General features: G+C 44.4%; 2 protein-coding genes across 3 annotated transcripts in view; one reads left to right on the top strand and one right to left on the bottom strand.

Moving 5' to 3' along the window:
• Window positions 1-2,789: 2,789 nt before the first annotated feature.
• AHSA1 (AHA1, activator of heat shock 90kDa protein ATPase homolog 1 (yeast)) lies at window positions 2,790-13,031 on the bottom strand. The gene is made up of 9 exons (XM_006864765.1): window positions 12,952-13,031; window positions 11,498-11,688; window positions 9,168-9,250; window positions 8,650-8,767; window positions 6,971-7,059; window positions 5,475-5,606; window positions 4,466-4,567; window positions 3,161-3,212; window positions 2,790-2,962 (listed from the first exon to the last, which is right to left on the bottom strand). Exons 1-9 carry the CDS (start codon window positions 13,029-13,031, stop codon window positions 2,790-2,792), a joined length of 1,020 nt encoding a protein of 339 aa, XP_006864827.1.
• A 587-nt stretch (window positions 13,032-13,618) lies between these two features.
• The window catches only part of VIPAS39 (VPS33B interacting protein, apical-basolateral polarity regulator, spe-39 homolog), a 40,817-nt gene continuing 31,463 nt past the window's right edge, over window positions 13,619-22,972 (top strand). The window contains exons 1-4 of one of the 2 annotated variants that reach the window (XM_006864766.1): window positions 13,619-13,729; window positions 17,793-17,885; window positions 18,553-18,658; window positions 22,639-22,779. In XM_006864766.1, coding sequence (XP_006864828.1) covers window positions 17,793-17,885; window positions 18,553-18,658; window positions 22,639-22,779 — 340 coding nt within the window. In that variant the 5' untranslated portion in view covers window positions 13,619-13,729. Of the gene's footprint in view, window positions 13,730-17,792; window positions 17,886-18,552; window positions 18,663-22,638; window positions 22,780-22,972 lie in introns of those variants that run through there. The other variant, XM_006864767.1, reaches the window with a different exon arrangement.

Consider the following 22,972-nt stretch of genomic DNA (forward strand, 5'->3'; position numbering starts at 1 on the left):
TTGAGCCCAGAAATCAGCAGGTACCATCTGCAAAGTGCCACTAGATGCCCATGCTTTCATATGCATTGTCCCTCAGCTTCTCACAGGTACTTATTAGACCCATTTTTTTGTTAAGTGCCATCCAGTGAGTTTCAACCCATAGCGACTCTGTATAGGATTTCCAAGGAGTGGCTGGTGAGCTTGAACCACAGACCTTGTGGTTCAAACTAACTTTGCAGTCCAGCACATTTGCTCCCAGTGCCACATACAGATGTGGAAATTTGCCCAATTTGTTAGGGAGTGACACACTTGAGATTCAAACCCAGGCCCAACCAAGTTCACCTGTTTATTTTTAGCTATACTATTCTGGTTTTGGACTCCTGGTGTGGTACTGTAGGACCAGCCCTGGACCATGAACCACAAAGTTGCTGTTCAAACCCACCAGCTGCTCCTTGGAAACCCTATACATGGTTGCTGAGTCAGAACCGACTTGACAGCACTTAACAACAACAATGTTCTGCTTTTTTAGAGTCCAGTGGCTCAGTAGGATACGCACTGGACTATGAACCACAAGATCCATGGTTCTTTGGATAAAGATGAGGCTCTCTGCTCCCGAAAAAAAATGTACAGCCTTGGAAACCCTACGCATGTCGTTGTGAGTTGGAACTTAATGACATTTCACTTTTTAAGATCAGATGGCAAACAAATGCTGTTGGTAAAGTGGCAATGGGAAAAAGTGGAACAGCCATCAGTACCGGCGATGGAAACATTAGTGAGCATCTGCCCTGAAACAGGCACTTTGCCATGTGTTTTGATTTGTACTGTTGTCAGTTGCCATTCGGTGAGTTCCAACTCAGAGGGACCTATGTAAAGCAAAAGAAATGTGGACAGGTTCTGCATGACCTTCATGATCACTGGGATGTTTGAGTCCGCTGTCGTGGATCGTGTCATTCCTTCTCATTGAGGATTTTGCTCACCCTCTGCTTCACAGGATGACATTTTCTAGCACTTGGTCTTTCCTGGTGATGGGTAAGTGAGCTAGTCTTGTCATTCTCACCTCGGGTTGTATTTTCCCTAAGATTGTTCATTCAGTTTTCAATAAAGTCTGTTCAAATACATCAATTGTTCTAATGCATCGGCTTTGACTAAGGTGTTTGTAATCTCTACACAAGGTCAGTGTGAACTGCAAGGTTGGCAGTTCAAACCCACCAGCTGCTCCTCAGAAACCCTTTACAGGGTCGCTATGGGTTGGAACAGACTTGACGGCACTTAACAACAACAATCTTTACTCAGATGCTTGTAATATTCTTGAACTGGTTATATTCAAAATAAAGTCCAGGTTCTTTATCAAAAGGCATCTTTTAGGATCCCTGAAAGGTAAGTCAGGCAAAACAGATCTAAAGAGTACAGCAAGCCAGAGATGGCTTTGGGGATCTACATGATGCAAATCAATGCTGATTTTCTGCTGTACTTTAACTATGAACTTTTGGCCAAGTCCTGTTGTGTTGGTAGATTAGCCCGCAGGCCCCACTGCCACCTAATAAAACATGCAAAAATAGATGCAGGAAATAGCTGTAGCTGCAGGAGGTAGAGTGTCTGGACTAGAAGGTACTGACTCACCGGGGTGCAGGAAGTTGGGGCAGGATTGGTCCAAGAAAACAGCCCTCCCTGCTGCCAGGCTGTTACCTTGTCACACAACAGGGCAGTTGGTCTGAACGCCACTACAAAGTATTCCCAGCACTAAGCAGACAGTGCTTGGCGAATTGAATGAACAGTACTCTCAACAAGGACAATTCATTTCATCCTTTTTCTGGGAGACGCCTGGGATTGTCTATTCCAGGAGGGAAATACCAAACTACAGCAACCTCTGTGGGGATAAACCCAAGGAAGAGAAGACCAAGGGAACAGTTCAAACTTGAACATAGGCTCTGGATTAGGGTCTTTGTTCCCTAGTCCAGCTCTGCTTAATACTAGTTATTGGATCTAGGCTATGTTAAGAAACACAAGGTTTAGGTGCTTACAAGACTGGAATGATGTGAAGTGCCATCAAGTTGGTTATAGTTTCCAAGGAGCGGCTGGTGTGTTTGAACTGCTGACCTTGTGGTTAAGCAGTCCAGGCTTATTTTACAGCACCACACCAGGATTCCAGGATACTTATAGAATGCTATTGTAGGGGTTAAACAAGGTCATGTTAAGTGTAGTGTCTGTCCATAGTAACTGCTCACTAAATGGAAACTTGACCCAAGGCCCACAGCTCACTTCTGCCACAGGTACGAAGGGCTTTCCATACCTCACCTCAGCATCTGGTGGGCTACTGTTCTTGCAAGAGGACATGAGGCTAGAGAGAGTTGACAGCCGAGGACGCTGCCTCCACCAGCAAGTTTGTGGGAAATGTTTACTCCAGAACTCGAACCCTCCCATGGGCTCCCCTCAGTGGAAGAAGCCTGCTTTGGGAATGCTTGTAGGGGCCAGCAGCTTAGCCTCCAATGACCTCCACTCACTGAGAATGGAGGTGAGGCCTCCCAGCCCCTCCTGCTTTTGTTTTGAATGAAAAACCTTCACAAGGCCTGTTAGCCACACACACCAACACAAGGTTTTTTAAATTAGGTTTATTTAGCGTATGTACACATAAAAGAGAAATTGCCCTCTGATCCCACCCAGCAGAAAACATGCACAAACCCACGGTATATGTGGAGGGGAGGGGCTCTGCCCCCAAGTTAGTGGTTGGGATGGTGCAATCCTGTGAGTCAAAGCCCTGGTCCGGGACCCGACTGAAGTGGGGGCAGGAAGTAGCCTCCAGGTTTTCGACTCTAAAATAAGCGTGCGCCGTAGCCAAAGGTCTGCTTGATGCCCTCAAAATAGTACCGCTGCCAGCCCTGCCTTGTCCGCTCTTCCTCAGGAGCAGGGATGCCACGCCCTTCCATGCGCAGCTCAGTCTCTCCACTCTTGTCAATGAAGGTTAAAGTGATGGTGGCAAAGTGCCCTGGGGAAAGGCAGAAGAGGAAGCAGCTTCAGATCCAGGTCTTAGGGATGGATTCTCTTACACATCATCCCTACTCCCACAGTCTCAGCCCAGTTATTCCACCTGCCTGTCCTGAGCCAAGGGTGTCCATCTGGGTTTATGACTAAGGGGAAAAAAAGGATTTGGGGGAAATGGCAATAAGCCAATATGCTTACTTACCCTCCGGCCAAGATTTAAACCTCCACTTCATTACAATGTGTTTCTCCGGGACCTAAAGTAATCAAAGACGTCAAGGATACTACAGACTACAATGTATCCAATCCTGGCTACAGTGAGTTGTATCTGCCTTTCTTACTGAGTCCAGCATCTGTGCAATTGCTGTTAAATACCAAAGAATCAATTCCAACTCATAATGAACCTGTATAGGGTTTCTAAGGTGTGGCTGCTGAGCTTGAACCACCGACCTTGTGTTGTGGTTTAAACAGACTTTGCAGTCCAGTCCAGTAACCCACGATGCCACAGGGGTAAGTCAAAAAGTATTGTTACAAAACACGAAGCTATTGTTCCTGGACCAATCCTGTGTATGTCTACACACTTCTGAAGGCAAAGAATTCTACACTTTCCAACTGTCAACACATCCAAATGGCAGTTTTGGCATCCTCAAGGAGCTCAAATGATGTTACTTTTCAATGTTGAGTTTTACGAACAAAAAGAAGCTTGAAGAGGAAAGGAGGGTGGGGTACGGTTTCCCAGTAAAATTCTAGTAGGACAGCCCTGGCCACTCCTCAAACAACAAGCAGGACCACTGTGGTGATGGAAAGAATTCCTTGGTGCAACTTTCCTGGTAGTTTTTTTTTTCTTTTAAATCACCGATAAAGTTTTCTGTATTCTTAAAACTTCCTAGTAAGCCACCATGATGGTTCTGTATCCTGTGAGAAACATCTATCATGATGACCCCCTTTGCAAATACAAATGACTGTCACCACAACCTTCTGAGCTGACCGCTCTGCTCTGAATTTACCTGGCCCAAAGGATCCCCTTGGAAGTCACTGTTTTGATTAACTCTGTTTTTGAAGGTACCGTAATACTAAGATAAGTAAGTGCATTACTGAACTTGTTTGCAGCCATCCACTGATTGTAGACAGTTTTAAACACGTTTTGTTTAGAGTAAACCTGTGCAGGGACAAACAGGAGCCCCAGTAGCAATATTTTTGACTTACCCCTGTCAGCCCAGTCAACTGTGAGCAGGTGACATTTTAGTGCCGCAAATCAAAAGCCACAAAACCCCAATATACACACTCTTTTTTCAAGTTTAATTTCTTCACGAAAAATTAATTTTATAATTAAGGAAGCAATTCTAGGAAGCTAAGAGAATTTACACCACAGCATTTTCTTGAAAAACAAAACAAACCATAACAAAACATGGTTTTATTGACCAAAGAAATTAAAGCCTTGCGTTTTACCTACAGTCTCTTCTAACTAGGTAGTTGCTACAACCTGAGCCTGGGGCCATCAGGTACTCACCAGATCAGTGAATTCCCCAGAGACGTTGCCATCTACCATGTGAAACTTCCCACCTTTATCTGCTTCTAACACGGCAGGAGCATGGGTAAAGGCTTGAACGAGCTGTAGGAACAAGGAGGCAAGGAGAAGCTGTAAGAGCTGGAACACGTTCAACTGTAATTCTGATTCTGTCTGGGCCTGTCTTTGCCTCAGCCATTACTGACTTAGGTGAACACCAGGATGCACAGTGAGGGTTGGGGCTATCTACGTGTCCTCAAGACCCCCCACCCCACCCCATGGATGGTTTCCTTTGCCTCTATCATCGAGCTTTACACTTGGCTATGGCCATTACCTCTGCTGGTTCTCAGTGGGATGAAACAAACATCCACTGGAACTGGCATGCCGCCACTACCGAACCCCTCCCCACACCAGATAATATTATTCCTAATGACCAGGTCCAGGGAGTTTCCCTGTTCTCGCTTCCACTGTAATCCACGTTTTGACTACAGTAATTCTTTCTGAGCAAACCTGTTACAAAAGACCTCTTTAAAGTGTTACAATGTTAAGAGTCACTCTGAGGACTAAGGTGTGCCTGATCCAAGCCATGGGATTTCCAATCGCCTCATATGCATGCAAAAATTGGACAATGAATAAGGAAGACTGAAGAAGAATTGATGCCTCTGAATAGTGGTACTGGCTAAGATAGCTAGACCATGGACTGCCAGAAGAACAAATAGGACAAACAGAATGCTCCTTAGAAGCCAGGATGGCGAGACTTTGTTTCATGAACTTTGCACATGTTATCAAAAGGGACCAGCCCCTGGAGAAGGACATTACATTAGGTAGAAGTTCAGCGAAAAAGAGGAAGACTCTCAATATGATGGTTGAGGATGGAGCAGGATGGGGCAGGGCTCTGTTCTGTTGTGGGTCCAGTCATCAGTACCTCTTCTGCATGCTGAGAGGATGTGCCCATAACCCAAGTCAACTGGAATGGCAAACAGCATGAAACTTGTAGGACAAGATCACTTACCTCCTGGGTAGTGAATACTCTATAAAGCTCTTCTGGTGATGTCAGAAAGGTTTCTTTAAGGGTGATCTTACAAGTGGGGATTCTTACACCAACAGGCCTGGCCTGGGTTTTCGAAGGAGCAGACTTAGTAGCCTGTGGAAGGGCAGTGAAAACTGTCAGTTAAGAGTAATGGTCAAATCAGTATGGTCTATCAACAGGGTTTCCAGGACAGACTTGCCATTCATTCATCCTCTCAAATCTTTTCACCTCCAAGGCTGATTACTCCAGGGGTCAGGGAGAAGCTGTGTGTTTCCAGCCATGAAGGGAACCTGTGCAGAAGCGTCTCAATTCCCACTGAAGACACTCACTCCAGAAGGGAGACTGACATTCATTTGAAAGTCTATCAGCCAAATGGCCTGTCAAGCCAGTAGGCACTTCTGAAGACATCAGTCATCCTCAAACAAAATTTCTGGGCTTAAGTATCTGAAAGCAGTTTCCCTCCCTACTTCCAGAATATCCTTCACTGTACTGACAGGAGGGCAATAGTCTCAAAACCAAGTCTGGGGAGGCAGAGACGATGATGTGGAGAGATGGAACGGCTGGGGATTCTAGACCCAGAGAGGGAGAGGGGCTATGTGCTGATGACCGAGGGGCAGGCTTGTGGGGTATACCCTTTGGTTGGTTGACGATGCATGGAGGGGATTGTAATCATGGCAATGAAGCGAAATACGTACGATAGGATGAATGTAAAGCTAACTTTCTCCCATGTAAACTAACATAATTCACAATAAAAACTTAAAAAACAAACAATACGTGTAAGTACAAGTAGGCTGCATGATAATGGTACGATGAACAGCCTTATGGGGAGGTGGGCTCTGAAGAATGACTGCCGAGCTCAGAACGGCTGCACTGCAACATCCTGGCTCCGAGACACTTGAGCAAATTGCTTCACCTCACTAAACCACAGTTCTTCATCTAAAAAATCTAGATCATAAAATACCTGCTTCACCGGGTTATTATGAAATTTAAATGTGTTAATAGATGTAGAGCACTTAGGATAATACCTTATACATGTGAAGTGATCAATAAATGTTAGATATTATTTAAAAACAACAACAAAACCAAGTCTGGGCCTGAACCACACAAGTTCTGTCAAAGCCCTGCACTAAAGACTTGCTCACCCTAAGTCAGTGACCTAATTCTTGACGAGCCATCTAACAGCCTGGTTAGAAGCGCTACTGGAAGGCTTATTTATAGTGGTGGAAGCACCCTGTGTGAGCACCCTCCTAACTGGTGGTCAGTGTAATCAAGAGGCAGACTCTGAGTCCCTGAAGGCTTCCGTTTCTTCTGGGGATCCATGAGTAAACCCAGGTTAAAGATGGGCAGACAACTAGACATTGGGGACTCATAAGCGGATGTAGCTGCTCTGGCTTAGAGCTGAGACGCTGAATCAAGGAGAGAGACAGTGTCTCATTCTTTCCAGAGAGCCTCCCGCCCACCACGCAGAGACACCGTACCTTCCGCTCCTCCGCTTTCAGTGCTGGTTGTCTGGTGGTATCTACTGACTCTCCATTCACTGTAGGCAAGATCATGCCCTGCGTGAACTCTGAAAAGATAAAATCCCCAGCTCTTGCAAGGTATAGTTCTTAAAGACTGACATTTGGGGCCTCATTGTAAATTGACAAACACAAACCATCTTAGAATGAATGAATGATCAGAAAAGATGATTCTATCTGCATCTTTACCTTTGGACTATGCTGGGCAGGTATCTGATGGTATGCTACTCAACGTACAGTAAAACCTGTGTGAGTCTGAAGCTGTCACGTGATAGAAAAGAGCTAAGAGTGTACTCTGTGAAAGGCGGAACGCTTACCAGGAAGGCAGTCCCACCAAGTGCTGGCTCCCACAGGTTTCACTGTAGAGGATCCACTGACTGTACAACCTGTGATAATGTATGTGAGGCCTCCTATGGAAGGGAATCTACCATCGATGGGTGTGTTTAGTCCCATTCCTTCGCTCTGCCTCACTTTTGCTCAATAGCTACAATTAGCAATGGCATCAGAGCACTTGCTGTGAAGTGCCGTTGAGTCAGCTTTGACTCACAACGAAATGGTACAGGGTTTCCAGGGAGCAGCTTGTGAGTTTGAACCAAGGACCTTGCGGTTCAGTGCTTATCCTACAGCACCACACTGGTTCCCTCTAAAAAGGTATCACCTTCCATGAGGGTTCCTTTCGATGGTCATTGTATTAGCTCTGACTTCAAGATCCGAACAAATGGACAGAAGTGGAATCCTCGGAGACAGTTGGGTAGAGAACTACTCTAGCAGTCTGAGTACCCCCGGAGGATGCATCTAATAGACACAGCTCATGCACCGAAGTAACGAACCTAGGGAGGCCATGGCTCTAACCACCACTGCCCGATAGAAATGTTAGCCTGAAATAGAAATTTAAAACGTCCAGTGCCCACATTATAAAAGTGAAATTAATCTTCATAATAGATCTAAAGTATCATTGTGACATATCGATACCCCTTTTTTGGTATTAGCATATGATTTTTTTCCCTCCCTTTCCTTTCACTGCTAACTGACTTACACTGTTGTTGTTGCTATGTGCCGTGGAGTCGGTTCCGACTCATAGCGACCCTGTACAGGGTTTCCGAGACTGTAAATCTTTACAGGAGCAGAAAGCCTCATCTTTCTCCCACGCAACAGTTGGTAGTTTCGAACTGCTGACCTTGGGGTTCCCAGCCGGATTCATAACCACTACGCTACCAAAACTGTGCTCCCCAGGGTTTCAATGGCTGAGACTTTTGGGACGTAGAATGCCAGGCTTTTCTTCTGCGATATCTGAGGGTGGGGCCTCACAAATCAAACCTTTTGGAGTTAGCACTCAGGGATTCCATCTTTCTTTTGTGTATTACATCTTCAAAGTCTACTGTTTTATACTCACTCTGCATCTCCATTTGGACTAGCCACGCCAAGTTTCAAGAGCTCAATAATCAACATATGCAACAATGTATATAGAATTATACAACAGCTCTAGAATTACACTGACTCAGAGCTTATAGACTGCCTCTGAGGAAGTAAACCCCCTCCCCACAAACCTTTATCCCTCTGCCAAAGAAAGGGCTGCCAAGCTCCTGCATCAGAGGCGGAAAATGACCTCCTCAAGGCATATGTAACTACTCGAGGGATACCTGTTTTGAGGGTGCTGATATAAATTCCCACTGCTTCTCTGAGAAGTTTCACCCCTTCTGCCTTCATTAAGGCCACGAGATTGGTGTCAGGCTCATCTTTGGCCAGGCTCACACAAATCTGAGTGAAAGATCAGAAGTAGGTGGTCAGTAACTTGAGGGGCGCTCACACTGTGGAATGGAGGTGCTGAGCGATCGGGGAACTGCTGACATTTCCAGAGGAAAAGCCGGTGGGTCGGGACACTAGAACAATCCCTACGAGTACTGCGTCACAAGTCCTCTCTGCCGAGGCAAAGGCAGCTAACGCTGGAACACATGGCACAAGGTGACGCAAAGTGCTAATTCAAGAAGCACAAGTGGCGCTGGAAGCTTCTAAAGTCACCCTAGTCCTAGAAAACCATCTGTAGACTGGGGTTCCGAAGGATGGAAAAGCCTGAGTTCATAACCTTGAGTGATAGGTCATTGTTCTCATGAGAGAAGAGGCAGTAGAAGACGCATGAGAGGAGTAAGGAAGCACAAACCTCCACTTCATCCACGCTGTTTTCATCAGATAAGTTGGGGATCTCCACATGCCCCTTGTACTGCACTCCTGACTTAGAGGTACCTGTCAAAATTAACACATCATTTAGTCTCCTCCTGTGCAGGAAAGGTCTCCTGCTCTGGACTCCGAACTACCACTCAGCTTACAGTTCTTCCGGAGAGCTGAAATGACCCTCGCTATTCTGAGGGGATGCCACGGGACAGATCCACCAACCCCTTCTCCCCTTTCCTCACCAAACTACTTGAGACAGCTCTAATGTGGGACTGAGATCTAAGTGGATTTGACAGTAGCATGACCTCTGCAGTACTTGTTTTGAAACAGAACTTTGAATTGGCTCTTCCTGGTTCATCATGGCTGATGAAGCATCACCAGAATGGACCTGAATGTGAAAAATGTGGGCGCACCAGAACAATATTCAGGGTGGGGAAAATTACAGATGGACTCCTAGTGTGGTGCTGTAGGATCAGCACTGGACTGCGAACCAGAGGTCAGCAGTTCAAACCCACAAGCTGCTCCTTGGAAACTCTATACAGGGCTGTTATGAGTCGGAATCACCTCGACAGCACTTAACAACAGCCCTATTAGAAACTGAATCTTCCTTCTAGGAAATCAGAGTTGTGTGCATACTTCATAGCAACCAAATCTCTTCGCCAGCAGAGGTAGAAAACAGAGGTGCCCAGCTCCAAGATGGTGACCAACTACATCATTTTGAACGCATGTCCTTCTCCAAAGTCCTGCTAATAATTCAGTCTCCTGCATTAGGTTCCAGTTAAGAGCCTCCTGAAAAGGCACACTATGCCTCTTCCTCATCTGAGTCTCCCATGCCAGGGCTGTGACCAATAATTTTCCCCATTCTGGTTATAATTCCAGTACACCCAGATTTTTACAAATTTGATCTGTTCCAATTTCCCTGTGTTGTCAGCCATGATGAAACCAATTTGAAGCCGTGGTCTGAAAACACGAAGTTTTTCCAATGAGGGTGATACACTAGAGACTGTTTGATCATAATACAAATTTCACATGTGCTTATACCCAATTTCACCTGTGAGAAATCTAGGTGAACACAGAAAACTGCACCAGCTGACCCCTCAAAAACATGTACCTACCAGCTAGATGAGTTCATTGCATGGTATGAGCAGCACACATCCTGTATTTGGCGTTATAACTGTCTTCTGCTTTCTGATGACCTGCCTTCCATCACTTCACAGTAACTCACAAGCTGCAACCCTTCTAACACCCACTTTCACAAGTAAACTTCAGATCTCTTTCAAGGTAAAGTGCCACATTTATTGTAGTATTTATGTATTTCTTACCATTCCATTTAACATGTGCAAAACTATGCAATTATTTTCATTAGGTTCCTATCATTTTTTTTGTGTGTTTGTTTTTTTTTTAAAGCCCCTTGGTTTTCATAGAACAATTTTGCACAGCACAGTGATTTTTAAGAACACATAAGTCATGTTATAGAATTAACAATATTTCAAAAATCACTCAGCAAAGCAATGGTTCCCTCTCATTTTTCTAAGCCTGTTTCTCTATAAAAAGGAGACTGGCCCAGATACAGGAGACTTTCCAGATTACTATGCTGTTGTTGTTGAGTGCCGTCAAGTTAGTTCTGACCCATAGCGACTCTGTATAGGGTTTTCAAAGAGCAACTGATAGGCTTGAACTACTGACCTTGTGGTTAGTAGTACATCTCCTACTATGCTGTAGGTGCACTTTGAAAACAAAACAACCTTTTCTTAGAAAACTGATAGACAGGCATATTTACCATTTCTCTCCTTATTTCTATTCATTTGAAAAATGTTTATAGAAGCACAAGTTTATTTCGTGCCCTGTACCACACACAGACAGTAGCATTCTCACAGTGTGTTAGCATCTTTTAAAATTCAATTTAACAACTGGAAGGAGCATCCAAAGGGGGCATGAGCATGGCCCCAGTTCTTTCCTAATATAAAGGACGTTGAACTAGAGAATAAAAGTGCCCAAGTTATAGTCAATCCCAGAAACATTCCACTCTCCTTTTAAAAAACCCAAGAGAGAGAAGCTAGTTTGAGGAAGTGTCAGATCATTTTGTATGACTCAACACAGACCACAGCCCAGCACTACAGAGGTCCAGCCACGTCACTGGTGGGGCCTGTGAGACCAAAGAGGCAACCCACTTAGTGGTCACACTGGCAGAGAAGAGATTCCAACTTCCAATACTGCTTTATGCAGTGCTGTTTTTGCCCTTAGACTTTAATTCTTCTCCCCATTCCTGGTCAACTGAAACACAGACAACCGTTTCCTGACAGCGAAGCACGGACTCACCTGTCCAGTTCAGTTTGATGCTCCATTCATAAAAGAAGATCAGCTTGCCTTTGCGATTGTTAATGGATGCCTCTCCATCAAGCTTGCTCACTTCCGTCACTTCACACTTGCCTTCCTCGTTTTGCACCCGCACTGCCAAGAACAGCGTCTTCAGCTTATCTGTGGACCAATTTGAAGCATCCCTCTCCGTCCTGCAAAACAGAAACACAGCTATGGACCAGCAGCCAAATGGAAGATACCCTGCTTGCTCTATGCAAGAGCTCTCAAGAAGAAAGCAGGTCTGACAAATATAGTTTAAAAGGAACATGAAAAGCCTCACTCAGTTCCACGCCAGTATTCCTGCAGACACATTACTTTCCTTTAGGAAGGAGAACAGAGCGACATGTTAAGACAACCAGGACAACTGCTGTGCTAAATGGTACAAACACAATAGAAAATTATGCTTTTCTTTCTCAGCAAGATGGTCCTTGGGTCATTATTTGCAACAATAATATGGCGCACCAGTTTGACCAGGTGGAAATCTCTGCACATCTTGCGGAAGTCAGGAGCACAGACTGTGGCTACTGAATGCAGCACTGAACTAAAAGGTCCAATAAGGAATAAACCAATAACCTTGACCTCATTGAAGCAGCAGTCTAACCTGTCAAATTCACACTGTGCTATAAATACCCTTCACATTTTGTGCAACAACAACAAACATATGGCCATGCAAACAATGCAAGTCCAGGTCTTCCAAACAACTTAAATTAAGCCCTAAGGCTGAGCTATATGTGCCTTCCAGTTTCCAAACCAGTAGAAGAGACAACATGAACAAAAAGAGAGGTAAATACCACCGTATGAACAAAGTTCAGGGGAGTTTAACGACAAGGACGGAAGGTTTTTAAGAATGGTATGGTTATAAAACCATGATTGCCCAGCAACAAGGGGCGCGTCCCGAAAGTTAGAACACAGCCCAGCGAATAGTTCCGGGTGAGAGGCTGCAGAGCTGCAGTAGCATCGCTCAACTCACAGCACCTGCAGCATGTGTCCTCAACCTTCCTCAAAGGGCTGAGAGCGGCTCGGTCAGACTTTTAATCGCACACGTAAAGCCACAAAATGGGAATTGCAGTGCTCTGGTCCCAAACCTCACACAGCAATCTCCTTGGGTCTCAGTGACTCCTCCAGCCACGTGTGGAGGAATCTCTCTACTCAGGACGGATGCAGTAGCTAGAGGGTTATGTCCAGGTTTCTCTGAATCCTTCTCCTCTCAGTCTTCCACGTCGCCCCCCTCCCCGCCCCTATATACTGAGACAGAGGTCGAGGAGAGGTGGTGGTGGCACAGCTTGCGGATAGGACCCCTACCACAGGAAGGACCCACGCCACTCTGCTCCAGCTCTGTTCGGGACGAGGTTCCAGGCACCCTGCAAAGCCGGCCCGACCGTAGCGCTCCCGCGGCCTGCCCCGCTGACCCTCACCAATGCCAGTTGTTGACGTTAGTGGCGTCCGCCCGCTCCTCCACGATCCAGCGTGGGTCGCCCTCACCCCACTTGGCCATCGGCTCTCCGATCTCACCACCACCGGCTCCCAAGCAGTCACAGCCACAGCCACCGCCTCAGGACCGCCTGGTCCCAGCCGCCTAGCAGTGCCTGGAAACTACTAGAAGCGGCCGCAGAACCTCCTGGCTTGCTTTTCCCTCCACCCCTCACCCCCTCCCCGTCTTACTTCCGGCTCCTCCCCACTTCCACCGGCTATTTCCGTTCCAACTCGCCGAACCGTAGATTTCGCGCCTGTTCCAGTGTTCCTTCAAGTCCTTCAGGTTGTCCCCAAAGAGGCCCAAAGTCTAATTCTTCATATGATGGTTCCTCACTTGTAGGGACAAAGAAAGAACCCGTCTCATTGTTTCTCTGGCCCCTAAACCGGTCTTGCTAGGCCTCATGGGAGTTGTAGTCTTGTTGCGTGACCCGCTAGATAACTGCGAAAGGTCGGGGCGAAAGTAAAGGAAACGACCTTGGCACGGCGCGCTGGGGTTTCTGGGGGGTGTAGTCAAGAAGTTCCATGACCCATCCCAACTGCGTCTGAAGGCAGAGACGGAAGAAACAACAATTTCCAGCATGCCTTGCAGTCTCAATATTACTGTCTAGCCGACTTCCCCTTTCCGCGGCTTCTCTATGCCGCATATCCTGACTAGAAAGACAGGTCCAGCAGCGGCAGAGACTTACGCTGCCCTCAGAGGGAGGGCTCGGTGAGGCAGAGGTGAGGGTGTCCCAAGCCACTGGGGACGCATATCTAGCTTCATCCAGCCTCTCCGCATCCCGATCCTTCCCCTCCCCTCCTCTTCTCTGAGGCGTCCCTAGACCCCCAGGCCTGACTCTCTTATACCCTGGTCGGGGCAACCCCGGGAGTGAGAGCCAACGTCAGCTCCAGGATGGGGTTGCCAGGGACGGCTGATGTTTGGTTCTGAAATTTTTCTCTGCCAGACTCTGACGACTGCGGCAGATCCGTGGCTTCCAGGAATTTTTCATTCACAGTCCGGAGTTTATTCCTAGTTAACCTACATTACTTGGTCTTAGTTCACGGAGCCTTACTTGTGTAGGCCTGGCTTAGAAGATGATAATTGAATTAGAATCTAACTTCTCAGTAGCTAATTTCTGGGGTTCTTGAGGCTGAGAGCGTCTTGGTTGTTGTTTTTGGGGGTTTTTTTTGCTGATCTTCCTTTGCCATGGTTTGTTCTCTGTAGTTCCTACCACCCTACCTGTGGGCTGTATGTAAACAGGTGGTGACAAGGACAGTCAGGTTGAAGCACCTTCCTCAGTCACTCTTAAAATTGTCCCTAGTTGCTTTATAACTTCGGGTGTGTGTGAGTGGAGTCCATTCCAATTCACTGTTGTTGTTAAGTGACGTGGAGTCGGTTTCAACTCATAGCAACCCTGTATAGGATTTGCGATGAAGTGGCTGGTGAGTTTGAACCTTCGACCTTAACAAGTTCAAACCGACCTTGTGGTCCAAGACTCCTTTCAATTCATAGAGACCCTTTAAGACAGAGAAGCACTGCCTAGAAGGTCTCCAAGGAGCTCTGGTATCTTAGTGGTTACAAGTCGGACTGCTAATCTTATAGCACTGGTTCGGCGGGAGACAGATGAGGCTTTCTACTCCTGTAAAGATTTACAGCCTTGGAAACTATCCAAGGTCGCAGCACATAACCACCAGTCTTTACAGGAGCTAATTTCCGTGTCTGATCTCTAGATCTCTTCTCCCTGGTAGCTCAAACTACTCACCTTTTGGTAAGCAACTCATGTTTTAACCACAGCACTACCAGGGCTCCTTTGATAACTTCTCAAGACTGTAAGTCAGTATCTCTTTACCTGCCAAGTAAACTACGATGTGATTGGTACTAAAAGTAGAAATTTTTGTTGAGTATCCATAGCCATCGTATGTTGTGAAAATTTCCAAAAATCTTCTGGTGGACTAAGGGATTTATTAGACAATTCTATGGTTACGAATTGGGCTGCAGCAGTTCGGAACTACCAGCTGTTCTGCGGGAGAAAGATGAGGCTTTCTGCTCCTGTAAAGATTTGCAGCCTCGGAAGCCCTGTATAGATAGGGTCGCTATGAGTGGGAACCGACTCCACGGCACATAACAACAACTAACTATATTTAAGGAGCTCTGGTAGCGTAGTGGTTACGAATCGGCCTGCGAACCTCAAGGTCAGCAATTCAAAACTACCAGTTGTTCCACAGGAGAAAGATGAGGCTTTCTGCTCCCATAAAGATTTACAGCCTCCAAAACCCTGTACAGGGTCGCTATGAGTCAGAACTGATTCCACGGCACACAACAACAACAACAACTATTAACCCATGGGAGAGAGATCAGTAGTTAGAAGGGCTATGCAACACAGTGGAAATGATTTTGGAACCAGAAAACTTGGATTGTAGTTTGAAATATGAGTAAATAGCAAAGTAGCTTTGAGACTTAATCCTCTGCACTCTTTCTCCTCATTGGTGAAATGGAAGTGAAATCTACCAGGTCTACCTTACAGGGTGTTTTGAGCATCAAATGAATGACACAGTGCTTTGTAAATTGCCACATCTACCACAGACATTTACATGCTCCATAAGTACTTTGGAGTCCTGGTGTGGCGCTTTAGGTTAATGCACTGGACTGCAAAGTCCGTCTGAAGTGAAAGGTCGATGGTTCAAGGTCACCAGCCACTTCTTGAAAACCCTGTACATTGACGCTGTGAGTCAGAACCGACTTGACAGTACAATTGCCATATACACTTTGAATGTTTGTGATGATCACTCTTGGGAACTTTGTCTTCAATTATTATTTTAATTTTACCTTTAGGATTGTTTAAAAATCTTTCTAGCTTTTTCCAAGGCATTATGATGATTTATTAATAGTTAAAGGTGACACTGAGCATTAATTTTGTGACAGGTACTGTTTTAGGAGTCCTTGGGTGGTACAGACCATTAAGTGTTCTGCTACTTGGCTGTTCAAATCCACCCAGAGGCACCCCAGAAGAAAGGTTTGGCAATCTACTTCCAAAAGATTGTAGTCATTGAAAACCCCATGGAGTGGAAGTCTACTCTGAAACACATGAGGCCTCCATGAGCCAAGACAACTGGTACTAAAGGATTTACTTTTAAGTCTCACAGTACTCTGTTCAAAGGTAGATTTCTGTAGTTATGCTCATTTCCCAGGTAAGGAAACTGAAGCAAACATGTCAGTATAAAAGGAACTAGCGTTCAGGATTTACTTTCTACTAGGCACTTAGGGGCTTCCTGTGTGATATTTTACTTCATTAGGGACCAGTCCCTGGAGAAGGATGTCTTGTTTGGTAAAGTAGAAGGTCAGCGAAAAAGAGGAAGACCCCAAATGAGATAGATGGATTGACCCAGTGACTGCAGCAATGGGCTCAAACATAGCAATAGTTGTCATGGGTGCAGGACTGGACAGTGTTCTATTAGTTCTAGAAGTGACTTCGTGGTACTTAACAACAAAATTTGATTTTTACTGTGACCTTGTGATCTAGAAAATAATTTTCTTCAAGGCTTAGAAGGAAAGCCATTTATGTTCTCAGAACTGGAGAAACAGATTTACCACTCAAGTCAGCCTGACTATAAAGCATATTCTTGTACAACTAAGAGGGATGATTTGATCAACTATCTGCTGAATCTTTTTGATTTGGTTTTGACTCCCTGGAATGAAATACAGAAAAGGATTGTAAAGCCATGTTCTTGGTTCCATAGCAATCAACTAGTAATGTCTGCCATAGGAAGGGATCAGATAGGACACTTTCGCCGTGCATTTGCCATCCCTGTGTTCCCTGAGTTCCCTGAGTTGAAAACATGCAGTTGAAATGGAACACAGGGAAGAGATTGTTAAGGGCCATCTGAAACTTCAACAGGGTTTGCATGATGAGTTTTTCAAGCTTCCTTTGAGAAAGTTGCTATTAAAATGAAAGGAAAAACAAACTGACCTATTAAAATGTGACACTGTGGCCTTTGGAGTTATTTTAGGTACCATGGGATTTTTGATACCTAACATTTTTGGTTCAAATAATTATTTTCACTCTAATCCTTGGCATTGATAACTTAATTTATAATTCTAAGGTGAAGCATTATTTCCGGGTGAAGCCTAATTTTATGAAAAGGCCTTTGATCTTTGACTAATTCTTTATGTTTTTTCTTTTCTTAGCCATACCATTACTTCTCGAATCTTGAACAACAGCTGTTAGTAAATTAATGATGATTTGAAGATTTAAAGATATAGATGGGCTTTTTTTTTTTTTTTACTGTGTTGTGTTTTCGGTAAATTTTAACACAACAAGACATACTAATTCTGATTTTTAAAATTACTTTGCTTCCATTCTTTTGGGTTCTTAACAAGCATACATGAGAGCAGATCTTTGTCCATTTTATCCCTGCAGTATCCCCCTAGCCTAGAACAGTTGAGTACCTCAAACAGTACTTTGGTCTTTGTGTGTTCAGCAAGGTTTGTAATGGATTTGGATAATACTGGCCTGCTTTTATGTATGCCTGTGTTGAACAGTCCAGCTCCATTGTAGTGTCCTGCAGGATAGGGTCTGGGTCTTTCCCGCAAGTGTGCTGTGAACAAAGTAGGAATAACTATATATACAATTTGGTCTTTTGGAGACCCAGTGGTCTGATTTTCTATCCCAGGTTCACGGCTTTGTCAGATCCTTTTATACATCTCTAATTCCTAAGAGTTAGTAGTGAAGGAAGCTAGCTCTGAAGCTCTTCTGGGGGAAAGCAAGAAGCTGTGCTCTATTTCTTTGTCTTCCTCCCACTCCAGATGAGTCGGACAAAGGGCGATGAGGAGGAGTATTGGAACAGCTCCAAGTTCAAGGCTTTCACCTTTGATGATGAAGATGATGAGCTCTCACAGGTAGGTTTGCAGAAGGTCACCTCTCCAGAGCACCACTCTGAAATCCCTGTCCCTGTACCTTAGATAACCTGGCTTTTGACCCTGTCTCCATTAGGCTCAAAAATGTTTGGGATCAGATCTTTAGAAGAGGTTTCATGGAAACAAGCCCTGAGAAAGAAGCCGGAAGGGTTGTAAACACCAAGTCTGCCCTTCTTACTCTACCTTCAGAAGATGATTCTTTCCTCTTTGTTTTTTGTTTTGTTTTGTTTTCCCCCCTCCCTCCTCTAAAGTTCCTAAGGCTTTTATTCATGTAATTTAATTGATTGGTTTTAAAGACAAAATGGATGGCAAGTTCTGTCTCCACTCTGTCTTACTTTACAAATGGGGAAGCAGATTCTGTTTTAGAGAGGCGTGTGAACTCACTCAGGTTCCCACAGCAAGTCATTGCCAGCGACAGGGTTAGAACTCACAAATGGCTCTGATGCCTCCTAACTCTAGTCATGGGATTGCAGTGTTGGTGGAAAAGCAATTGGCTTTGTTGACAAATCTCTATCAGGTTAGGCTCTTGGTTTCAGAGGGTGAAAATGCTGGCCAATTTTAAGTCCCAATTCCTCAGGCTTGTTGGTTGTAAAAGCAAGAGCTAGGGCGGTGTGATGGCCGGGCTGCCCTGCTATGTGTTCCTCTGCAGCTGAAGGAGTCCAAGCGAGCAGTGAACAGCCTTCGAGACTTCGTGGATGATGACGAGGATGACGATGATCTGGATAGAGTCACCTGGAGCGGGGAGCCTGTGGGAAGTAAGTAGAGGAGGCCGCAAGAGGTGGTGTTCCTGGTTCTTGTCACTGTTGTGAAGGCTCCAAGTGTGTGTCTCCTCAGTACATGTCAGGGAAGGGAATGAGATTAGTTAGATTATTTTCAGATGAGCAGTAGCCTCCCCTGGCAGCCTCCTTCTGAAAGGTAGCAGCCCTGAAAACCTTGTGAAGTACAGCTCCACTCTATACACACAAGGTCACCATGAGTTGGAATCAACTCGATGACAGCTAACAGCAACAACGTGATAGTTCTTTGTTTGTTTAACTTTTTTTTTGTTTTTAATGCTTTTATTGTGAATTGAGTGGTAGTTTGTGGGAGAACATCGGTTTTGCACTCAACCAATTGTAGTTTGTTTCAGTGCAATGATTAGAATCCCCTCAATGCATCATAAGTTAATAGTATTTGCTTCTATTCCCCCCCCCCCTTTTTTTTTTTTTTGATGTACACAAAACATGCAGGAATATATAATCATTTAAACAACCAAAGAGCACATTTTGCAAACCAACCTCCTGGCCGCCAGCACACAACCTTTCTCTTTCCATGAGTCTGGAGTTCTCAGCTGCTCTGTCTCTCCATGTCATCATCTCTGACTCCACTTCTGGTGTCGTTGCTTCTGTGGTTAGGTTCTCACATTCTGCTCCTGCTCTTCCCTCTTGCTGGTCTTAGGGTCATCTGTTCATGAAATATAAGAGTAGCTACTCCCCCCTTTTGGTTATATAATTTCTACTTTTACAGTTGTGACGATCGTAATTAGTCATGATGACAATTACTCACTATTGAATCAAAAGAATCCTATCCCAGTTTCCTTTCACCAGACCCAGCTAGATAAGAGGAAAACTATTCAGTGGGGATTCTACCTTCCCCTGCTTACTCTGAAACTAAACTCCCTCTTGAAAACTTGTAAGCCAGCCACTTCATATCTTAATAATAACCCCCACCCCTGCAGCCTTCCCCATTTTAGGTAGTCAATGCCTAAGTCTCCTGTCCCTATCGACTGTGGGTACTGAGGGGATAGGCTTGATCCTTGATGTGAAGACTCCTCTCTCAGTTGGCATATTTGAGGACTAAGGTGTGGCTGACTCAAGCCGTGGTATTTACTGTAACCTCATATGCATGTGAAAGTTGGACAGTAAATAAGGAAGACTGTAGAATTGATGCCTTTGAGTTATGGTGTTGGAGGAGAATATTGAAAGTGCCATGGGCTGCCAAAAGAATCAATAGATCTGTGTTGGAAAAAGTGCAGCCAGAGTGCTCTTTGGAGGCCAGACTTCATCTCTCATACTTTGAACGTATTATCAGGAGGAATCAGTCACTGGAAAGGGATATCATGTTTGGTAAGGTGGAGGGCCAGAGAAAAAGAGGAAGACCCACAGCGAGATGGATTGGCAAAGTGGCAGCATCATTGGGCTCAAGCATAGCAACGATTGTGAGGTTGGCCCAGGACAGGGCAGTGTTTCCTTCTGTTGTGCATAGGGTCGTTATGAGTTGGTACTGACTCAATGGCACCTAACAATAACAGCAACAACATCTGTAAGTATAGGTCGAGTTCATCAAATTGTAGCAATTTATATTTGCTTCCTGCATCAAACTTCTTTATCTTTCTCTAGTCGAGTTCTGATTATCAAGCCATCCAAACTAGGCCAAATGGGTACTATCTGCATGCTTGGGTGTTCTTACGTGCATCTCTCCACTTCTTATCAGCTAGACGCTTCACTCCACTGTGGCTAGGTCAGTGTCCATGGGTTCAGGAGTTCTCAAGTCTCTCCAAACTTCAGACCAACCAGGCCTTCCTCTTCTCTTTCTCATCTCAAGGTTGACAGGAGTCTATGGAACATGGTTGAACTCAGCCCGTGTCTTCATTACTGTCGTTTCCCTACTTCCACTCACAAGTAGACCGGTGTGGTCACCAGCGAGGTTACATGTCTGCTCATGTGTTCCTTTTGAGTTTCAGTCTTGGAAGGGGGTTTGTCCTGAAGGGACTTGATGGCTTGCTTAGATGGCTTCCAGGCAAACAGCTTGCTTATTCTTGTAATAGCCAAACAGTCTGTTGTTTTTGTTTTTGTTTTTCCCTATTGGTCTTTCTTTCAAGAAGTATCTTCTTTCTGTTTCTGTAGCCACTTCAGGATAGTCTGCATGTCCTTTCAAGTGGGAATGTCCCACCTATGTTTAACTTTTGAGGAACTGACAAAATTTTCCACAGTGACTATACCAATGCATTCCCACCTACAACAGGTCAGGGTTCCAATTTCTCCACATCCTCACCAGCATTTGCTTTTCGGTGTCTGGCTGAAGTATATCATTGTGGTTTTGATTTGCAGGCTTGACTGCTAATTGAAAGGGTGGAAGTTCAAGTCCACTCAGATGTATCTTGGAAGAAAGGCCTGGTTATATGCTTCCCAAGTCAGCCATTGAAAACCCTACAGAGCATAGTTCTACTCTGATACACATGGGCTTGCCATGAGTGAAAACTGACTCAGCAGCAATTGGCTTGGTAATGGATAATCATGTGTAGCACTTTTGCATGTGTTTGGTGATGGTTGTGTGCCGTGAATTTGGTTCCAACTCATAGCAATCCTCTATAGGGTTTCCTCGGCTGTAAGTCTCTATGGCAGCAGAAAGCCTCATCTTTCTTCCTCGGATTAACTGGCAGATTCACACTGCTGACCGTGCAGTTAACAGCCCAGCTTGTAATGCACTATGCTACAAGGGCTCTCCTTTCATGTGTTGACTGCCATTTTTCTGTGAAATATCTATTCAGTCCTTTGTCCATTTTTTTACTGGGTTGTATATATTTTTGTTGTTATGTTGTAGAAATTCTTTATATATTCTGCATACTAAACCCTTATCAGATACATGTTTCCTAAGCTCTGCTCCTGTTCTGTAGTTTGTCTCATCATAGTGTTATTAAAGTCCATGAATGAACAAAAGTTTTTAATGATCTTGAAGTCCACTTTATTTATTTTGTCATATTGATCATGCTTTTGGTGTCACATGGTTAAATAGTAGGTCCTGATGCATAACCCTATGTTGCCTTATGAGAGTTTTATGGTTCTAGTTCTTACATTTAGGTTCTTGATTTACTTTGAGTTAATTTTTATCTTTGGTGTGAGATAGAAATGTAGCTTTATTTTTTTACATGTGGAGACCCTAGTTGTCTTGTAACCAGTCCACTATTGACGGACTTCAGATTGTTTAAAAATTTTTATTGTTAAAATACCTATCAGTAGCCTTGAATTTTGCTGATGTCTGGGTATATGAAGGATAAATTCCTAGAGTGCAGATGGCATTTGCTTCTGTGTTGAATAGATATTGTCCTCATAGAAATTGTACCAATTTAGATTACTCTGATGATGTCATGGTTATGAATCGGATTGCTAGCCACAAGGTGAGCAGTTTGAATCCACCAGATGCTCTGTAGAATAAAGATGAGGCTTTCTGCTCCCATAAAGATTTACAGCCTTGGGAACCCTATGCAGGGTCACCATGAGTCAGAACAGACTCGACAGCATGCATCTACAACAACCAGCAATATAGAGGCTCCCTATCTCCTCCTAGCCTTGCCAACACAGGGCTTTATCAAACTTTTGGATCTTTGCCCATCTTATAGGAGACTAGTAGAAGCTCAGTATGTCTTTAATTTATAAGTATTTATTAAGAATGAGTTTGACACCACTAAATTGAGCATTTTTTTTTAAATGACAAATGTTTTGTTAGCATATATTAGAGTATCTTTTTATGTCTAAGATAGTTTCCTTTTCTGTGACCCATTTATTCACACCCTTTAACTATTTTTCATTGACTAACCTATTTGATTTTGTATTCTCTACCTGCTGCAATTATTGGAGACCATGTTGACCATAGGACTATGTGCTTTGGTGAAAAGCTATTAGAGTTTATTGGAATGTTGAATGCCAAGGATTTGTTCTGGATGAGAATTGTTGATTTTGTCCTTATTACCTCGCAGGTATCTCTTGGACCATCAAAGAGACTGCTGGTAATAGTGGGTCATCCCACGAGGGACGTGAACAGAAAAACCGGAACAGCTTTTCCTATGGACAGCTGCCCAAACCTACTTCTACCTACTCCCTAAGCAGCTTTTTTAAAGGTAAAGAGGTAAAAAGTTAAAGGACAGGGGAACCCTCCTATTCTTTCATTCGGAAAGATACTCAGGCTATAATTCTCATGTAATCTGTAAGAAAAAGACTATGAAAAGAAAAAGAATTATTAATGCAGCTGAAAGATGGGGGTCAGGAGGTGGGAAAAGTGAAAGAAATTCATAGGGGTTAGGCTGGGTTTCT

This window comes from Chrysochloris asiatica, unplaced genomic scaffold, assembly GCF_000296735.1.
Source record: "Chrysochloris asiatica unplaced genomic scaffold, ChrAsi1.0 scaffold00070, whole genome shotgun sequence".
Classification (NCBI taxonomy): domain Eukaryota; kingdom Metazoa; phylum Chordata; class Mammalia; order Afrosoricida; family Chrysochloridae; genus Chrysochloris; species Chrysochloris asiatica.